Raw genomic sequence first — 21532 nt, 5'->3', positions numbered from 1 at the left:
GTCAATAAAGGCAATACTGACAATCCAGTAATTTAATTAAAAAAACAAAACTGAACTTAAAAAAACATTATCTCTAGTATTCTTTTCCCTTCCAATGTATCTCAGTGCTTCACGAAAAGGAAATGCCAAGACATTCGATAAAAAAGGTTGTTTTTTTTAAAGTCACAATTTAAATGTCTTTATACCTTTTGTGAGACTTAGTGAGGTTGGAAAAGGTTAAATCACAATATGAGGGAGGCTCTATTTTGCATCGATCCAAAATCACCTTTGGCATCCTCAGCAGTGATGGTGAGAGTGTATTGAGGTGCAGTGCCCTCCATGCTGTCGGCTTGGACTGAGATGACCCCTGAGTCACGGTCCACTCTGAAGAGGGCACGGGGACTCTCTGGAATTTGTCCGACTAAACGGTAGAATATCCGAACGTTGTCCGTCTTGGGATCATCATTATCGGCTGCCTGCACTGTCAGGATTTCTGTCCCTGGGGAAACAAAAAAAACAGTAACAGCTGGCCTCTGAAAGACAAGTTCATCTAAAAATGTACAGCCATAAGATCACTTGAGACACAATTTTAACATAGTCATTTACTTCTGCTATAATTTCTGTATCTCTTTTCATTATATTTTTTTAAATTCTTTAACAAAGAAGATGAAACAACAACTAAACACAGACATCTTTTCAGAGTTCAAAATGTTTTTCTCACTGCAATAAGTTACAACCACAAACACACTGAATGGGAATAAGGGGGAGGACGGATATAATAATATTTTTCTCATTTAATCCTCATCCAGTAATTCCATTTAGATAAACAGACTGTCCGGTCTAATTCATTTCCCAGAATCACCCGTTTTAAAGCATCAACAAAAAAGCTTTTATGCTGGGACCTGATATGTCACAACACACCATGTGCTTTTTATGAGTGAGGGTGCTTTCCCCCTGTGTCCTGGCAAAAATCCCAATCTGCTTTCACAAAAGGTATCTGGCACTCTCAGCTCTTCCATCACTGCAGTGTCTCTCCAGCCAGTGTTTCCTCTACCTTGTTGTGAAAGATTCCCTTTACAGAGCAAATGTGACAAGGGATTATTTAGAGATCTCATTGTGTTGTTTCATAATGATCTCCAACTTCACCAATTATTAGAAATGTTAAATAGATTTTGACACTTAGTTGAGTATTTTGAAGTAAAGCATTTTTATATGGAAATTTCCATTTTGCTTTGGATTTTAACTTTAATATCCACCACCTCTGTTATGCAATGACTAAAAATCATAAGATGAATCAAGGCAGTTTTGGACCGTATTTTCTAACACATGTTGGAGAAGCAACAGTGAGACTTGTGTTTTTTTTTACAAAATATTTTCCAAATATTCTTTGAGACTAGTGAAAATAAGCAAAGCAGTCAGTTACCTCGTGCAGCCAGCTCCTTCACCACAGTATGGTACTGTGCCTGTGGAAAGGTGGGTCTGTTATCATTGGCGTCGCCCACCATCACCCTCAGCTCCACAGACTTGGCAATCTCTCTGCCATCTGGGCGCTCAACCACAATGCTGATCTGGAACTGAAAGAGCAAATAATAAAAACACAGTGTTTTATGAAATAAAGTGGTTAGACGAAGATTAAACAAACTCTGCAGTAGACTGTTACACTGTTCCCCTGCCAACTAAGTGATGGAATAGGATTCTATACTGGTAAACAATATAGAGCGATGAAGTGAGAAACTATTTGTGTGAATAGGCATCTCTATACTCATCATTCTGCACCTCTGACAAGAGGGGGCACAAAGCTTACAATGTGAAAAAAGGTCCATCAGCACCATCATTCATGAAGGAGATAGAGACGGAGCTGCATTCAGACGACAGACGTTCGGCATTTCGTGGCTATTTAACAAATCCACTGATTATTAACCACTTTTGGAACGATGGTGAGTATGCATCTAGAAACCTTCCCATCAGGTGGAGCAAAACAGAGAAACACAGAACACAGAAAACAAACTGCGCCCTTTCAATACATCGTCACTACAGAAGACAGATAATACAATATGCTAGAAGCATGTGTTTAAACATTAATCACATCCACTGATGTTGCTCTGCCTCTCTGTGTTTACACCTGGTATTAACATGTGCTTTGAGTGATTGTATGACAAGCGGACAGGTCAGGTGTGAATACAACAAATACATCCTCAAAGCGTCTTGAGATCTGATTGCTGAAACCACATTTGCAGGTGGTCTGGGGTGCTTATGGCCACAGTGTGTACACCCATATGTCCTGTGCTACACTAAAGGACTGCCTACTCAGGTGACAGGATAAAATAACTGTCGCTGCTGTTAGATGCAGCGCTTAAGGACCATCTCCAGAGCCGCTCAATTCAAGCCGCCTTGTAAAAAGATGCTAACGTAGCACAAATCAATAGCAGATTGGTGCTAAAAAATTATTACAAACCAGGATAAGTGAACTCTAAGGATGTGGGTAGCATTTTGATAATCTATCATTACATTTTTATTGGAGATTTCAGGGATAGCATATTTCAATAGACCATTATCCTCTATTAACTAATTATCCCACCACAGAATTATATTATATTACACTACTACTCACAACATGTATACTGCAAAATCACAAAGCAGCTAAGTAGCACTTCTAAGTAATTTGTGCATATCGACAGAACACTGGCAAACAGTCAGCTCAACTTCTGCCCAGTTAGCATGAGCTAACACAGCAGCAGCTGTTAAACAGTCCAAACAAAAACTCACAATGAGACTGAAACAGCTCCGCTCTGCTGTCAAACTCGTGAAAAACTACTCGGTAGCAATAGCCGTGTGATGATAACAGTTAGCCCAGGCCGACTCTTTCTCACTGTCCCCAGCGCAGAGCTCACACTCCTGCAGCATTTATCTCCTAATGATGGTGAATGCCATGATGTATGTGTTTATTTGCATGAGGAGCAGGGAAGTGAGATCTGATCACAAATACATGTGGACACGCATTCTAATGCCAGATGTGTACAGAGAGTCATAGAGTTGTCCACTTGTGATCGGCTCAACCAAGATGCATGATAATACCAGGTGCACACAGACCCCCTATGTTGTTTTTTGGCCACTTGAGAATTTGTGCGAGGACATACAGTTTAGTGAGCCATTCAAAGCTGAAGTAATAAGCAAAAATCAAGAGCGAGATGCAAAGAAATTAAGATTTTTAATGTGTAATCCTATCGCAAATAATGATCATTCACTAAGCCTTAAGTGAACAAGATTTTAAATTAAGCTTTTAACTTTTTTAGTCCTTGTAATAATATAATCATTATTTTTTTTATGCCACAGGCAGAATATGTTCAAGGACTAGAGCTGTGCTTTTCAGGCTTTGGGTTGTGTGCTTAATTACCTCTGTTCAGTTTAAAAATAGACTGTGCTCAGTGTTCAGCTTTGTTGCAATTATGTGTCCCATGGCCCTTTTAATTAAAAGATGATAAAGCTGCAAGTAATATGACAGGGATAATTAAAATGGATTTTTTTGTTTCAGCGGAAACAATCTTGGGAGAGCCAGTAAATGACTTAAAGCTTTCGAATCAAAGCAAACTTTATATTAAGATTATAGGACAACTCATTTATTTATCACTCATTTATTGTCATGTGTGAAACAAGCACCACATAACAAAGTTAAAGCATAGAAATAAATCTGCTTCTGTCCATCTTAAAGGTCCATTATAGCACCTACAGCCTCAATGTTTAGACACTTTGAACAGTAATCATAAAGTGACATTTATTTTAAGGTACTGGAGATGTTTTGCTTGTAGTTATATACAGACCTGGTCTTGTGTCTCTCTGTCCAGAGGAGCGTTGAGATAAATGACTCCTTCTCTGCTGATGGTGAAGAGCATCTCTGGAAACTCCCCCTCCAGACTGTACTCTGCCTGACTTCCACTCCATTTCACCTTCAGAAATAGACACGCACACACGCACACACATGCACACACACGCACACACACACACACACACACAAACATAAAAGTTTTTATTCTGGCTGCAACTAAAAATTTACCATGCAGTATAAATGTAGAAAGTTATTCAGCAGGGTCTGTATGATGTATAAGTACAAAGCTAAGCTACCATTTGTTTACATGATAAGAAGCCAACCAAACACGCTGACAATGATGTGGAACAGAGAGCACAGCCAAAACTAACTATGCAGGCTGAGGGGGATTTTCCACTCTGTTTTACAGCCCTTGACAGAGGGCTGTGCAGTGGGGCTGAAAGGGCCCTAGTAGCCATCAAACAGCACCCAACAAGGAGAGGAGCCCAGTCACAGCACAGCTGATGCACACCCACAGCATGTGTATCTCCTCAGCTCACTGTCACACACTCCTCCCTTGTTTTAGAGATGGCTGCCCAAACACTATGCTTCTGTATACACAGAGCTGTTTCACACAGCTGGCCGCCTCCTAGTGTTATGGTGTTTCTGGACCTCAGAACTTCAAAGTTTGAATAGTTGATTAATGATCATTGACTGCTCTATATAAAGTTCTCTACTAAACATCTATGAAGTCATCTTTTTTTGCCTCCGTCAGTGTGTGAGTTTGCAGAGCACGTTCTGTCTCTCCCAATAGCTTGTGTTTGAGCTGCGTCAAGGGCTCCTCACATCTGCGTGTGCTCCTTTCCAAGACAATGTGTACCGGAGAGTAATAAACTGCTGAATTACAGTGAAGAGACGAATGCTCTGGCCAAAAAATCAAATCAGGAAATAGTTAAATGTTACAGCTGAAACAATCTATCAATCAATCGAAATAGGTACTGAATCTGCAACTATTTTGCTAATCGATCCAGTCCAAACTCAGGTAAAAATGTCAAACATTTGCTTATTGCAGCTTTTCACACAGATTTTCTTCCTCTCTTTGTCATTAATAATACATATATATTTTTTTTAAAACTGTTATTTGTGTTTTTTTGCTTTTGGAATGCTAAGTGGACAAAATAAGAAACTGAATGTGTGATTTGTGCTCTGGCAAACTGCAATGACTTTTTTTTTATTTTAAAATAGCAGTTTATAGATTAATTGATAAAACAACATTACAAATTAATGATAATTAAAAAAAGAACATAGCCCTGTAAATTAAAGATATGATATGATAGTGACATGGCAAATATTGGATGTCTTGAAGGGAGCAGAGACATTTTTACTGCCTGTGAGATCACTAGTATCTAAATCTAGAAATAACAATAACAATTGAGGTGACACATAAAATGAGAGTGTGTGTTTTGGCTAAAAGGCAGCGCTAAAGGATTAGAGATACAGAAACATAGAGAGCGACGTCTTTGGGTCTGAAACATTAAACCTCCAGTAACAGTCTTGCAAATATAAATACTTTGGCCACTTGCGTCATCATAAACAAGCTGTAAACAAAACACTGACGTAATATCACAGAGCACAGTGTTCTTTACACGATTTACATGCTGCCACTGGGACATCTCATAAGATTACAAAACATCAGTTTTCATTTTTACGCAGACAATACCCAAGTTTACATTAGCTGGGATCTCGATGACCTCAGTGAAATCTTTTGGCTTATTTAATGTCTTGATGATACTCATAAATAAATAACTAAAAATTTCCTTCAACTCAACTAAAAAGAAGACTAAGATACTTGGCACCGACTTCTCCAACACTGTACTAACAAACATATAGGTTCAAACTCCCATCTTATTACTCGACAGTGTAGAAACCTTAAACAACAACCTCACTTTGAACAGCCAAAATCAAATTTTTCATAGTCATGCTTTTTTCAGCTTAGGAGCGTGTCTAAAACTGTACTATAAACCAGTAACCTTTGAACAGTCATCCATGCTTTTATTTCATCACAACTTGATTATTGCAACACCCTTTTCTCCGTCTGTGATAAAAAAATCTGTCAACCCTTTAAAACTGGTACAAATACAGCCACTGGGATTTCAGCAGGTACCAGAAAAGAGAGCACATCACATCCATCCTGTCCTCTTTGCACTGGCTGCCTGTCAGTTTCAGAGTTGATTTTAAAATTTTACTTTTAAACCAAAATGGCAGGGCCCCCAAGTCATACCTTTTAACCCCCCATGTGCTGTCATGTGCCCTGAGGTCTTCAAATGTTTCTCTCCTTCCTTAATCCAGACTGAAAAACAAAGGTGACGTAGCATTTGCCACCAGGGCCTCCAGACTTTCGAACAACCTCAATGAGGAGACTGGGACGGCTTCATCTCTCTCTCTCTCTCTCTCTCTAAAAACACTCTTTTACAGTCTAGCGGTCCTATGATCATTCTGTCCTACCTTCCCACATCATGTGTTTCATTGTTTAATCTTAATTATTATGTTTTATTTCTTTGTTTCTGTTTTTATTGTTTTTATGATTAACACTTCATGATTTAGTTTGTTGTTTAAACACAGCAAAGTACTTTGTGAGCTTTGTTCAGAAACTATGCTAAATAATAACATTTATCATTGAGATGGCAAAAAAATAGCAAGCAGTTGTTTATTTGCAGATCCAACAGATATGTACCAACAATAGCATTAATTGTGATCTATATTGTGAACATAAAAAATGATCATAACAGCTTTAATGCTGGTGTGATTCAAACAAAAGATGAGATCAGCTCTGATGACTATTGTTACCTGAAGCATCACATTGATAAAAGTATCATTTGTATTATTGAACACTGATTATGATCCTGTGACAAAGGTCTAGTGGGGCTCAAACAACTTCTGCAACAAATATCAGATTTCATTAAACTGTGAAAACTGACAATTCAATGCAGCTAAGAGCCTTGACTCATTCATTCACAGGCTCTGAGGCCTCTCTCCCACTCCAAAGTCTCAATAGATTGCATTACTGAGATCAAGTAGTTCTACTGATTGCATTACATAATCAAAGTTTTAGAGAGGCAATCAGAAACATGCGATCGATAGAAATTAACCTCCCTAGCCCCAGTGACGCAAAAGTACTGATAACAAATGCCTGGATTTCATTTTAAAAATTAAAGCAGAGCTTTTTCTAATCTGATTGCAGAGTGAGTCGAATTGATCGCAGCAGCAATCCTGACTTCACTGACTTTTACAGAAAAACGCATTACATATGCGAAACAGCAGATTGATTTCAGCATCTGACAAAATGACGTCACACCACGGAGGATGTCAAAAGACAACATTTGCTGCAGATGAGTGGATATGAACACGACTGCTCCATTTATCTGAGACAGGAGGGGAGGTGACATCCATAGAGTGGGCCCTTGAACATGACTATCTCTGTATGTGTCATAACAGCGGTTTGTCCCACCACCCACTGAGCACAGCAGTACAATCACTCAGCGCGGGCGAAATGAGGCTTCCCCAATGTAAACATCAATGTTAAGCTAATCCAGTTTTTGATTTAGATTCATGATGAAATGGTTTTCATGTCAACAGTTCATTGATCGAACAGCAAATGCTTAATCTGTCAATCTCTACACGTTTCATTACACATTGAAGCAGTTACACTAAGGGAATCTGCTCAATTAAATATTTTCACTTATCCTCATTTACATAGAGGCACAGATGTTGTTTGTTGATATCAAAATTATGAAAATGAGTTAACCTTTAAAAGTTACCAAGCTGTGTGTCATAGCATTGGTTATGAGGTGTGAAACCTACAAGACAAAAAGACTGAATTTATTGTAGATTTGAACTGGCCTTTGAAAACTATGGGAAAAAAATGTGCCTACACTTGTGAATCCACACGTTTTCAGTGGGTGGAAGGGGCTGTTAGAACAGGAGAGATGAGAGGCTGAGGGCGAGTGAGGGGGAGGTGGGAGAAAACAGGAGGAGGGGGAGGCACTGTGATGTACCTACCGGCCACAGCGACTCTAAGGACCTGCACAATGCATTTAATTCGGCATCAGAATCAGCTCTACAAGCCTCATTGTTTTCACAGTTCCCAGAAGTGAATGAATACAGTAGATTTTTTTCCTGGTGCAGGCGTACATTTGAAAAATTTCCTCACAAAGGGTAACTGTCACTGCTAGCTGATTTTTTTTCCATGTGTTACAAAACCTCTGAGGGCTTTTGAGTTATTTATAGACATGAAGCTGATATGGCTAATATCATAACAACCAAAAGGTTAGACAAGACCAGGGACAGACAGAGTGATATGTTGGATAAAACCTGAGGGAAACCTCTTTACTAAATTTACATTACAGTATTGCTGTAATTTAGAATAGTAAGTGTTAACTGATCAGATATATAAGGTGACACTTTTTAGAGTTAGTCCACAATGAAACAGTGAGTGGGCTTCAAGATTTTTTTTGAGACACGGAGACTGAAGCCAAAATATATTTGATTGCAGGATCTCCAGCTTTAGATCTGAAAATGTGCCTGTCCTCATGAAGTCACCATGGTTACTGTTGTAGCTTCCTTGATGCAGTTTCATTTTTTATTTCAACCAACCTTAGCAAATAGGGCTGCAACCAACAGCCATTTTCATCATTAGCTGATCTGGCAATATGTTTTCTTGATTAATCAGTTATTCATTTGGTCTATAGAATGCCAGAAAATAGCCTAAAATACTCTTCATATGTCTTCATATGTCTTTTTTAAATTCAAAGACATTCTGTTTAAAATGATATACAACTGAGAAAAGCACAAAATCCTTAAAACTGAGAGGCTGGAACCAGAGAGTGTTTGGTATCTTTGCTTGAAAAGTGACTTAAAGTATTGATTGATTATCCAAATAGCTCAAATTAAATAATCAGTTTGTCAAAGCAGACTTCAAGGTTACATTAAAGTCCAGATATTAAGCAGACTCGCTCTTTCAGCACATCTGGGGTCTGTCCAGAGAGGACAGACTTAATTCACACAATGGAGGTACTGGGGGATATACTAAAAGTTAACCTCTGTAATGTCCAAATCTGTCAAAGGTTTTTTTAGTTTTTACTGTTTAACATATGTACATTAATATAAGATGTATTTAAACTGAAGTGTATTAACCTAACACAATCCTCAACCTATGTTTTTAAATTTATTTCATTTCATTTCAGTTATCATTATTATTTTATTTTATTTTATTTACTCGTTTTGTGAATTTGCGTTAACATATATATATGCATATATTTTTGTTCGCTGACGCCAAAATCAAGATATTTCTGGAAAAAAAAACAGACACCCATGCCAGGAAATTTATAGAGTTGGTCTGGGTTTTTTCCCTAAATTAAATGAAATACTAAATCATTTATACTGAGCTACACAATATGATTAAAATAAGCCATATGTGACGTCTACTTCGGGGTGCATTTTGCCCTCAAGCTGTTAGGTTTGTGTAATAGCCATCAGAGTGGTGGTGGTGGTGCTGGGTGGGTGGGAGAGTGAGTGATTATGGGAGTTATAGTGACTCAGTTTGGAGGTAGAATGAAAGGATCCATGGCATTTGAACAGCATCAATAATTCAGTATTTGGTCACTTAGGAGGACCCAAGAGCCACTAAAAACAGCAACTGGCAATGTGATGCCACTTTACTCAGTCCGGGCTATTGACAGAGTTTGTTTTATTGTAATATGATATAACACTTGGAACTGCATAAACAATAAAGCCAGCGCTTACCCCCTGCTGTTTGCATGATTTATGGCAGAGATCAAAAAATTAAAACGTGGTTTTAACGCAGATGGGTAAAAACACTTTAGGTGCAAAAGTGGTGGATTTCTTTTTCAGAGTGAACATGTTTATAGGGGTGATGCTGCCTCACCTGTGAGATGGGGATGGGGTAGGGGCCTGGGAGGTTTTCCTGAAGTCGTACAGGGTCGGGCGATGCCCAGGTGTTTCCAGTCACCTCCACAGTAACGAGGCCGGTGGTGAAGAAAGCGTTTGCCTTCCCAGCCATGTCCTTCACCATCACTAAGAGCTTGTAACGGCCGCACATCTCCGGGTCCAGAGCAGAGGCTCCTGATAGTTGCAGTGGGATAAATGACACTAAATGATTCCTCAGATTTATATCTGAACGAAAGGTAAAATTCAGATTTTTTTGAAGTGTGGCTGTATAGGATACTTACTCAGAGACAGTATATCACAAAAAGTAGATGTCAGCCAGCATGCTCCCCAGTTTGGAGAAGCAGGCTGGAGTCTGACATGGAAGCTATATAGTGTACTGCTGTAGAGGGACCAACAACAAAACGCATTTTAGCGTTTAAGTCCCACCCAAACAAATCAATATCAGTGTATATGTTTGCTATATTTATAATATATTTAACGCTTTACTTTAATATCGGACAGTGATTTCCAATGGGAAAATAAAGCCGTTATACCGCTGTCTTTAAAGCCAGACTCCATTGAGAAAAACTGTGATTTAACATCGCTGAACACAGGAGCTGCTGGTTGACCACTGCCTCTAACAGTTTGTTTGTGTTACTGTGTTTGGCATCAAACTAACTACTTGACTGAAGCAGCAGTAAACCAGCAGCTCCTGTGTTGAGCGCGCTATAACTACTATTTTTGTCAGTGGAGTCTGGTGACTTTGAGGAGAGCATACATCGAGAACCGAAATGGTTTACGGCTACCCCATCATAACGGGCTGTCTGATGAAAAGGTAAAGCAGTGAAAATACTCTCAGTATAGCGTACATGCAAACTGATAGTGATTTTTTTAGGTGGAACTTTTTTAGGTATCTCAGATATGTTTTGTTGCCGACATTCATCCACAGCAGTACTCCGCTTAGCTTCCAGACTCCAGTCTGCCTCTCAAAACCTGTCATCTACTGTATATGTAATGAGCTGACTTTGGATTAGTACCACATACAACCCCACTTAAAAAATTAGAAATATCCCTTTAACTTCTTTTACAAAGTCGTCTTAAGTATACTCTGTGAATGTATGTGAGGAATCAAAGGACAAAACAAATTTAAAGAGACACAAAAGGCAAAGAATATACATATAAGCATCCTGTAATTATGAAAGAAAAAACTATGAAAGACTTTATTTTCCCCTTGTATTACTAAGACATTACACACAATGCCTGCTAAATTGAACATGTCCCTTAGTGCTAGATTCATCACTTAATTTTCAATCTCCTGCCAAAATGGAAAAAGAAAGAACGGAAACAACCCACTGTGAAGGTAATCATAACCGTCAGTTACGGCTGGCCTGAAAATAAAGTAGAAAATCACCAAGGTCATTTTCAGTATTTACTGCTACTATGAAGCTCTGTGGAAACCAGAAGCAGCAGCAGTTTGGGTCAGAAGGGACCGGCAAGCGTGAAAGTCATCCAGCTCAAGCCGAGCCGAAACAAAGGGCAACACCAGAGCTACAGAAATAGCATCAGCATACAGGAATTTACTGCATCAAAGGTACAGTATTACAGTATATATGTGTAATTCTTTTTGCCTAAAAGAAGCCAATATAAATGCATTACTTTTGTACACATCTTAATTCATTATTTATATTTTATTTTCTATGTAACATGCAGTAAGGCTGGTAACTCAAACCCTAACAAGATAAATTATCTTTGTCTTTGAAATATATGGTGTTTGGCTTTCACCAGATGTGAATGGTGAACGGTGAATCTTTTCCTTTTTGATCCTATTTTAAAGGTCCACTGTGTATAATTTAAGGGGGTATGTTGCAAGAAATGGAATATAATATGATAAAGGTGTTTTTTCTTTCGTTTTTAATCACCTGAAAATAAGAAAAATTCTGTTTTTATTACTTTAGAATGGGCTGTTAATGTTAATATAGGGAGCAGGCCCTCGTCCACAGAGATAGCCTTGTTGCACCACCATGTTTTTACAGAAGCCCAGGATGGACAAACCAAAGAACCAAATTTTGGAGTAGAATCCCTTTGTTTTGTTTTTTTTTTAATTTAAAGAAATGTCTTTAACATAAGTACTACACAGGGTGTTTCACGTTTGGAAGATAAACCTGTCAGCACTCTCTGGTTGAGAAACTATGTAATATCAATACTGGTTCTTAACTTTGACAAAATATCTGCAGAATTGCTGTACTGCAATTTGTTGTTACTTGGCAATGTTGGTAAACTAATGGAATGAAAATGGTTCCATGACTAAGTGGCTTGTTCAAACATTGCTAAAATGCATTAGAAAGCATTTGTGAGTGTGTGAAAAGAAAAAGTTGCTCTAAAGTTGCAGGGAGTTATCCTGAAAGAAATGAGTTCTTATCTCTGCATTGTGAGCTTACTGAAGAAAACCTGCATGTAAGAGCAAACAATGTCACATTACCTTGAAACTTTCTAGACTGACCTTCCTCAGTGAGGGAAACCTCTCCGGTGATGGAGTCGAGGAAGAACATTTGGCTGGAGGGAATCCTGGGTGTCTGTTCCATGAGGCTGAACCGGAGCTCGGCGTGGGCGGTGTTGCGGTCATCACGATCCAGCGCCTCCACCTGCATGAATGGGATCCCTGAGAGACAGTGATGGCGCCGGGTCAAAACTGTTACCTTCTGTATTACAGACGCCAAAGCACATTAACTTTCCCAGTTTACACAGAAAAGTAAAGAACAAGAGATGTTTCCAGTAAGGACAACCAAATATATACAAGCCATTTAACCCTTTGATTCCTGAGCAAACTGACATGATAACTTTCAAAAACATGGCAAGGCAACAAGCAAAAATAGCAAAAAAGAAAAAAAAAGAAAAAAAGATTTAAAAAAAGAAATTAGAAGTACAAGAACTACAAAGAAAAAAAACTACAAAGAAAAAGAAAAAATAAAATAAAAAATAAAAATATTAATAACAATAATGAAATAAAATTAAAATAAAATATAATAAAATAGAAAAAGCAAAAAAAAAAAAAAATCACCACAAGAAAGCTTAAAAAAATTGTAGCTTTTTTTTCTGTAACATAATTTTAAATATATAATTAAGAGAATTTTAAATATAGTTTTCTGGACATTTTTCCCCAGTGCTATTTGTAATATTATCTAACAATCTATTGCACATATTGTATCTTCATATCATATTTTTTTTAATTATTTTCAGAAGCCTATTAACATCAGGAAGGGGACTACTAATGACAACTAGCTCCCAAGATAGCTCAAATGTATTTACAGTTGTTTAAATGTGGACTCATGTACATTGCACCTTCTTAAATAAGTAAATTACAAGAAAACTGATGTCCATCCAGATGTTAAATGGTTAAAATGTTTTAATTGTTGTATAGGTAAAATATACTGGTACCCAGGTTAAAAGATGTGGATACAAATTACTTGATGAATACTATTATGAACTCATGAGTACGTGAGATGAAATTTCTCTGGTAACTGCAGTTTCCAGGGATACATTCAGCATGTTTTTCATTAACTGAACGAGTTTTTGTATTCAAGGCAGCAGGACTGACAAAAGAGACCCAGACTGTAAAAGGTTGTGCAACACAGTGACCTCATAGCTCAAAGTTTTCGTACCTTTGAGAAGCCCGAGCTGCACGCTGCCTCTCATGCTCTCCTCTATGAAAGTGGGCACATTGTCATTTTTGTCGTTGACACACACTTCAACAGTAAAGCTCTGACGATGCTGTGATGTTCTGAAGGACACCTGCATTACACACACACACACACACACACAGACACAAACACACACGTTCTGTAGGTGTGTTTGAATACGCAGTCTGCTGTTGACATAAGAATCCACTGATCTAATGAGTGATTCATTTTTCATACATTATTGAATATAAGCAATGAACCTCATATGAACATGTAAGATTATAGGAAATGAAAATTTATATTAATTGTATCATCAGTTCATTGGCTAGGACTTGGAAAATTGCTATCACTTCTATGATATGATATACCTGAAGAGAGTAAGACGGTTGTTTCTCTCTGTCCAGTGGTTTTTGAGCATACAGAAACTGAGCGTCGACTCCGAATATCCCCTCATCATCCCCTGTTACCACCAGGTCACTGTAATTAGCTGGCAGGCTGTTCAGCTGTAAAGAACAGAACAATATTGAAAAAACATCACTTTCTATTCCAGGACGTTCAACTGCGAAATACTAAAAATATTAACTACTTAGGAAAACAAAGCATGATTAAAACAAAATGAAGGGGAGATTAGAAACACAGACTGTTTCTGGTAATTGCTCACAAATTGAAAATACATGACTCATGCAATTTGCATTGGTGATGTCTGTTTTGCTGTTTACTGGTAAAAAGCCACATGCTCAGTTAAAATGAAACTCTTACTCTGTGTGGTGGAATGTTGACTAATAAACACAATAATACAATCCAGAGCTGCAGCTGATTTCCACTTGTATCTTATGCTATTATGGATGTCTGGTGACATTCTATATGTTCCTGTTTTATCATGTCTGCACTTGCAATTTTTTGTGCTTTTGTGCCTAGTGTTTTTGTGTTTGTATCTTGTCTCTGGCATATTAAAATGCTTCATTATCATTGTTAGTAGTAGTAATACTAGCAGTGGTAGTAGTATTACATTAGTTGCTGTCAATAAATGCTGTGAAAAGACTAAAAACCAACAATTAATCAATCCAACTAACAAGTGCTGTATGTGTTGCTCCTCTGGGCTTTTTTGGCAACTGTTATCTAAAGACTATTATAAACAAATCACGGAGAACACCTTTGTGCTAAGTAATGTTCCCTTATTACCATGGACATGTCTTTTGAGTCAGTTCCACATACACTATCCTGTTGCTATAATCACAAGTGCACTAAATGTATATTAATCCTCTGCTGAAAATAGTCCCCAAAATTGACACTATTTAGTGCTGTTTGAAATAAGCCTTGGCCTAGGCTGTTGAAAAAGTATTAAGAGATGGACCCACGCATTGCTGATTTTAGTTTTATTTAAGCTCCTGTGTAGGATCAAGGGGGACATATTGGCAAAATGGAATCAAATATAATAAATATGTTTCCATAAGTGTATAATTACCTGAAAATAAAAAATTGCGCATTTACATCACCTTAGAATGAGCAGTTTATGTTTACGTAGGAATTAGTCCTCGTTCAAGGAGTTTGCCACGTTGTTTTTATGGCAGTCCAGAATGGACAAAATAAACATTAGCTCCAGCTAGGGCCATTTGCGTTTTTAGGTGTAAAGGCCAAGGTAGTTAGTGGCCTCTCCGCAATAAGCGTTACGGTGTCAGGAGAAAAACACTTTTTAAACATGAAACGGCTTCCAGTAAGAACTCCTGAATGTCAGGATCTTAAATGATCAGCGAAGAAAGGTGAGTGCACATTAGCAGGTGCTGGGCAAGAGACCCATCTGTGACTAGCCAAACAGGATTTGTAACCCAAAACTGTTTCATGTTTATTTCATTTTATTTTATTTTATCAGTTTTAATAATGCTCGATGGCACTAAATATGCACTGCTCCTTTAACAAATTTGCTGACTATAAGAAAAAAATTAAATAATGGACACTTCATTTAATTTTATTTTTGCCAGCATCCTGCCATTAAACTTGCCTGATGACCAAATAATTGTTATAGCAATTCTACAACTTTGTAATCATTTGCAGGAATGCTCAGCCTAGATGCTTAACCATAAGGTTCAAATGTTTCCAATTCCCTAAATATAGGTCCTATAGATATTATATATATAAATATCTCAGGATACAAATGTCTGCATTTAGAGCCAGTGGTGTGTTTGGCTGCTCATTTACAGTAGCCTACAAAACCATTAAAGCTTTGCTTCTGTCCTTTATAAAGTATGCTAAACTCATTACTAAACTGATCATTTAAGAATATAAAATAGGAGAACTGAAAATTAGAGCCCTTTTTTAGTGAACTCTCATGAGAAGTTTTTACCTTGAAACCTGGAACAATTGTCCTTTCCATTTATAACACAAAGTGGGCTTATTATCCAACTCCTCCATTCTGGCCATTAACATGCTATTTGAGGAGTGTTAATGACACTCAGTCCAACCAACAGGTTGAAATGATGACTATGTTTCATACAAGATGCAATGATGTCACAATTAATCAAAGTGCCGCATGCTCATACTGCCGCACAATCCAGAGGATGAGTGACATTTTGGAACAAAGCACCCCGCCTGCCACGCAGCTGGACTGAATGCAGAGGCTGGTGCCTCAACAGCATTGTGAACGCTCCAATTATAGTCTAGTGGTGACGGCAGTATATTCATACATCTTCAACCTTAAGTGCAGATAGGAGAGAATAAAAGAGTCTGACGCAATTCTGGCCCACTATACATTCATTTTCTCGATTGTAGTCTCTTCACTATATTTCTCAGTACAGGCTAAAATGGCTGGCAGAAGATGTTTTAATCAACCTTCTTTAGTCTCAAGGAAACTAAGTAATTATAAAATATACTGAAGTATTCAATGTTGAGGACAGTGGAGTTTTCAAAAAATCTAATTGAATATTGTTTTAAAAAAATATTCATTCTCAAAATCAGGATTGAGGCTTTTCAAACAGTCACTGCTTGTTTGACAACTAGGCAGAGAGTTACGGTCAACCTCTATCCCAGATTACTATATTTATGAGCATGACACAAGAAAAAAAAAACCTTTTTCTGATATTCCACTTAGATTCATATGCTCTAATCCACATAGTTTAAAAAGGTTACGATCAGTGCTGGACCTAGCATATTCGACACTCTAGGCGAGAAGATGTTATCCACAAAAACTCCGCTCCACCATACCCATCAATGCTTTAGCATGTTCTGATCCTGTTGATCACTCATTATTAAACACATAAAGGACAACAGTATTGCCAGAACTAGAGGTGGCACCCCTTCTAAAAACTGACCGTTAGCATTAGATCTTTCAAGCATCTCTCCCTTAAGTTCTGTAGGCTACAAAGATCTATCAATTACATGACACGAAGAGTAATTTTATAAGAATAACCCGTCTAATTTCTCACCTGAAAGCAATGAGAGCAAGAGGAACATTCGTTTAGTGAATCCAAGCAAATTAAAAAGCCTTACCTTGGCTAGATACCATGGAAAAATACCATCGTAGTTTTCAGGGACACCAATTTTAACATTTGCTCCAGAACATGGTGCAAATGTGTTCATCAACTGCGAAACAAGAAATAAAGTTTCGTAGTTAGAGACATTGTTCATGCAGTCTTAAAAATAAACAAAGTAGAACAGCTAAGAGTATTAAACAAAAAAAATCTTACGATGAGAGCTATGATGAGCATTGTTGTTGAACCTCTGTCAGCCATGAGTCCCTGTAAATGTGACATATTCAGTGTTTCAAACCACATGGCCTCAGCCCAACAGTCAACATGATTTCTGTCTTGTTACTGATTCACCACCATGGTTATATTTCATACACACAGATTTAACTGTTTTTACATGTCCAACAGTGTGCATTTAAATACATAACCACAACAAAACACAGTTTAGAGCAATGCTAGTGGCACAAAGACGAATAGAGACACATTTGATTTGCAAGTGAAACATTTGTCTGTTAAACCAAGTTGGCTAAAAAGATTATGTAATTTCAGCAGGGCCTTAATGCCTGCCAATATTTCTTAGATAGTGCTGCTTTATTTTAGCATTACTAAATCACAGTTTATGTCGCATTGTATACCAGTAATGCCCTATTAACCCCTTTTACTCAAATTTAAGCCTCTAAAGAATAACAACAAACTGTAGATATGTTCAATAACAACAGCAGGTGATGACAATAATAAATGTGGCAAAAAATTCAATTACATAGCAAAATATATCAAATTCTCCTATTTTAAACAAAAGGTTTTCTCTTACCTTCTTCAAATGAAGTGTGCACTTCTTCTTGTGAGAGGAGGTGTGAGAGGAGTTTAAATTGGGTGGAAAAATTGCGTACTTGTACTCCTCTGGTGGATTAATGGTTAACACCTTCAGATAAACATGCTTAACTACCTTGTTTCCTTCCTGTAAAACCAATGGCCGGTGAGGTTCCATTCCACTGATACGATCAAATGATTATTCATGAGGATGTAAATCGCCTGCCCAACATCTCCTTCATTTCTGCTACATTCTGCTTTGCTTCAGGAAAAATGACGGAGAAGATTTTTATGTTTTGATTTTATGTTTTATTGAAAAAATGAAATCAACGTAAACAAATTTCCAAATAATGTCATGGTTCACAAGATTAATATAACTTATTGCTTTACACATACATTCACAACCTGAATCCAATGTTATGGAACAACATAGAAGAAGAGAAGTTTTCTTCAGCTTTTCCCCAGTGACTTGGCCGAGCGAGGGACGAACCTGCGTACCACGTTTCAAGTAAATATGACTCCAGATGACCAAGCACTGTGATCCTTTACCTTGTCTTTTAGAATAATGAGATGTATGTTGCATTCGGCATCATTCATGTTATAGTATATACATCAATCCCCTCCAATAAAGGAGCACAAACAATAACCCAACAGCAAGGCAATCTTTGCAACTCATTAGAAATAAAAAGCCTTTGTGGATTTCTCATACATACTGATCATACTATGACAGCAACATTTTTAAGGCAGACAAAACATTAAATAAATGTTTGCAAAGCGTCATGCAGGTTATCAACGTTATCATGATATGACTCGAATAGTGTCGAATTTATTAATTAAGTCCTCTCCTTGCTTTTGGTTGGTTTCTAAAAAATAAAAATATATTTCTGTACAGCTCTATTAGTCCTTTAGGGTTAGTGTTAGAACACACACAGCATCTGGTCTTCAGAGGCCAAAGAAAGAAATTGTCCGTCTGTCCCGTCTGTTCCTCAGAGAACTGTAAGGTCGTGGCAGGACTTTGACTTCTGCCTGAAAGCCATCTTCTTATTCTTACGTGCAACCATGCGGCCCAGAAACCGCTTGGCCTTCTTGCCGATGCTCTCTCTACGCCTGCAGTTGGCCATGCGTCGTGCATTCTCCTCCTTGCTGTCTTTCCTCAAGCGGATCTGTCTCACGATGCCCTCAAATAGGTCCTGCACATTGTGGTGTAGGGATGCAGATGTCTCGATGAACTTGCAGTCAAATACCACCGCACAGGCGCTCCCCTCTGAGATAAAGAACACATGGAGAATGGAAAATTAGTGTTTTGAGTAGATGCACAGTGAGAAAACATTGAAGTAGAAGTTCTAGTAGATTAAGGCTGAGAACTGAAAATAGTAAGCTACAATAGCTTTCAAACTTTGGCTTTAGTCTGCATGGTATTTGAATAGGTCATGCTTGAACTGGAGTAGTCGCGTGAGAAATGTGGCTCAAATCCACCAAAGCCAGTCAAGCCCAAATACAACTGCCAGATTTGATCATGAAAAGCCTCAAGAATAGCTTTTAAGCTGCAAGAATGAATAGAATTAGATTAAGTTTACCAAACTTCATAACCCACTCCCATTAAGCTTATATCATCTTAACATGTCATACATCTGTGGCACATTTTAGGTTCAAAAGTTAATCAATCACACTGACTTACCGTCTACAGACACCTCTCTGGACCGAACCAGGTCGCTCTTGTTACCCACAAGGATTATGGGAATATTCTCCGACTGCCTGGCTCGGCGAAGCTGAATACGCAGCTCTGACGCTTTCTCAAAGCTTGATTTGTCTGTCACCGAATACACAATGATGTAAGCATCTCCCATCCTCATGCACTGATCTTTCAGCCACTGACTGTTATCCTGCAGGAAAGATACAGATGTTTAACATCACACGTTTGACCCCATCTTTTACAATGAATCAAAATAAATGGAGAGAACATTACACAAACAATATATAACCAACCTGTTCCCAGATGTCATACAACATAATAGATGTCTCTTCTTCATCCACCACGATAGATCTGTCATAAGTGTTTCCTGAGGGAGAAAAAAAAAGAAGAAATATATGGTTACACTCTGATGGAGAGAAGCGGTTCTGAACACTTGTGTGTGTTGCTGCATTTCTAAATATTGATTTTAGCACATTTTTTCTTTTGTAGTCTACACATTGAAAGATGATCATAGTCTGTGATCAAGCCATCACTGGTCTTTTGTGTTTTCCCATCACATTATGCTATTGGATGTGTGTCTGACAGCTGAGGGCAGGGCTGGTGCCTCGCTACAGATGGAAATAGCAATAATCAATGCATGCACACTCTTGCGTGCAAAAATAAGATCCCTGATTTTTTTTCTCTCTGATCTATCGGAGAAACTCTATGATGTGATGTGATGTTCCTTATACATAATTCTGAATTAGAGATTTAAAAAGGCTTTAATGTATTTTTTTAATCCATAGCCTCATTACTGAGTAGCTGTTTCTTTTAAAATTTTAGGATAATTCAAAAAGTGACCTTCAAAGTTCTGATGCTTCAGATCTCAGAACTGCACTTCTTTCATTAAACCTTGTATCTCCAAGCATAAACTGTAATATAATTGCACTGTCTATTGTCCATTTGGAAGACTAAATTAACCTTTGACAGCCCTAATTATCTTCACAGACAAAAGACATCGGGAGTGTGTGTTCGAGTTGCTATGGTTGATGACTCATCCCAGCATCACCATTTACCTGCTTCATCGCAGTCGTGACCAGCATCCTCAACTCCTCCAAAGACGCGCGCCAGACTGGACTTTCCGACGCCGTGCTCCCCGAGGAGAACCACCTTGTACACCTGAGACTCGGTCTCGCTGCTGGTAGAGATCACGGAATCGGAGGAGTCTGACGCACAGCTGCCTCGGTGTTGCTCGTTCGGCGAGTAGGACGTGCAGCGCAGGAGGTTGGACAGCTCATCGGTCTGCCCCGTCTGCGGCATCGTGGCGCGCAGGTCCCGGTCGTCTACGGGCATGCTTCTTCGGTGTAGGTTTGGTAGATTCATGGGAAAAGGCATGCTTCCTCTTCTCTTGTCCATGTTCCGCAATTTGTCACCCTTGTTCAAAGTCATCGTGCTTGTACCGAGGATCTGTCGATAAATACAGCATGTGTAAATCTGTGATCTGATGTTTAATTACACATACATTTGCGTAAAGGATGTGTGTAAAAGTCTACAGAATAATCTTTACGAAAATGTTTGTCATTAAATTATGTTGTAGAATTAAAACATCTGGCTCAGTAGCTTATAATTAAGCAAATATCAAATCTTATTTTCCTGGTATGTGGACCTGGCTTGACCAAATGTTTATTCAACTGAACAGAGCAAAATAAAACTAAAGTTCCAATGTCTCATATTAATTAAAGGCACTTACTCTGTGCTGGCAATTAAATCCAACGAAGGCAATCCAATAATCCTTGGTTTGAAGACTTGTTGTAGCCGAAAAGCTGTTTTGCTCGAGCTTGATCCGAGTCGGGATATTTATATAGGACTGGGAGTGACGTCGGCAGGGATTCGCCCCAGAAAATCACGTCTCCGCTTTTTATAGTGGTGCGTAACGGTGCCATCATAGAGAGGAGGGGGTTTATGACTGGAAGAGCTGAGGAATCTCCCTTCCGCTTCGCCAAATGGAGAGCTTACCTCTGAGGGGGCGGACAGAGACGAATCCTTGAAGAGGGGGAAGCCCACTTAAAGCTAGAGTGATATAAATATTTAATATCAATTTTGGAGATAAATTTAGACACGGTGGAAGGGTATCCACATGATGCAAGATGCTAATGTGTATTAGGGTATGATGCATAAACCAGAT

The 21532-nt window shown here is 38.3% G+C and overlaps 2 protein-coding genes across 3 annotated transcripts in view; both read right to left on the bottom strand.

Moving 5' to 3' along the window:
• Window positions 1-17784, bottom strand: part of cdh16 (cadherin 16, KSP-cadherin) — a 33071-nt gene extending 15287 nt beyond the window's left edge. The window contains exons 1-10 of one of the 2 annotated variants that reach the window (XM_042489388.2): window positions 17677-17784; window positions 17085-17135; window positions 16888-16980; window positions 13773-13907; window positions 13387-13516; window positions 12228-12386; window positions 9726-9922; window positions 3798-3923; window positions 1403-1553; window positions 266-478 (exon numbers count right to left, since the gene is read on the bottom strand). In XM_042489388.2, coding sequence (XP_042345322.1) covers window positions 266-478; window positions 1403-1553; window positions 3798-3923; window positions 9726-9922; window positions 12228-12386; window positions 13387-13516; window positions 13773-13907; window positions 16888-16980; window positions 17085-17129 — 1249 coding nt within the window. In that variant the 5' untranslated portion in view covers window positions 17130-17135; window positions 17677-17784. Of the gene's footprint in view, window positions 1-265; window positions 479-1402; window positions 1554-3797; window positions 3924-9725; window positions 9923-12227; window positions 12387-13386; window positions 13517-13772; window positions 13908-16887; window positions 16981-17084; window positions 17151-17676 lie in introns of those variants that run through there. The other variant, XM_042489378.2, reaches the window with a different exon arrangement.
• Window positions 17785-17961: 177 nt separating this feature from the next.
• Window positions 17962-21251, bottom strand: rrad (Ras-related associated with diabetes). Its single transcript, XM_042486582.2, has 5 exons — window positions 21098-21251; window positions 20424-20814; window positions 19662-19735; window positions 19354-19558; window positions 17962-18939 (listed from the first exon to the last, which is right to left on the bottom strand). The coding sequence occupies exons 2-5, from the start codon at window positions 20794-20796 to the stop codon at window positions 18662-18664; spliced, it is 930 nt and encodes a 309-aa protein (XP_042342516.1). The 5' UTR covers window positions 20797-20814; window positions 21098-21251; the 3' UTR covers window positions 17962-18661.
• Window positions 21252-21532: the final 281 nt, after the last annotated feature.

The sequence above is a fragment of the Plectropomus leopardus genome, chromosome 1 (assembly GCF_026936395.1).
Source record: "Plectropomus leopardus strain MGB_pleo_1.0 chromosome 1, ASM2693639v1, whole genome shotgun sequence".
Classification (NCBI taxonomy): Eukaryota; Metazoa; Chordata; class Actinopteri; order Perciformes; family Serranidae; genus Plectropomus; species Plectropomus leopardus.
This window is presented reverse-complemented; position numbering and strand designations above follow the sequence as displayed.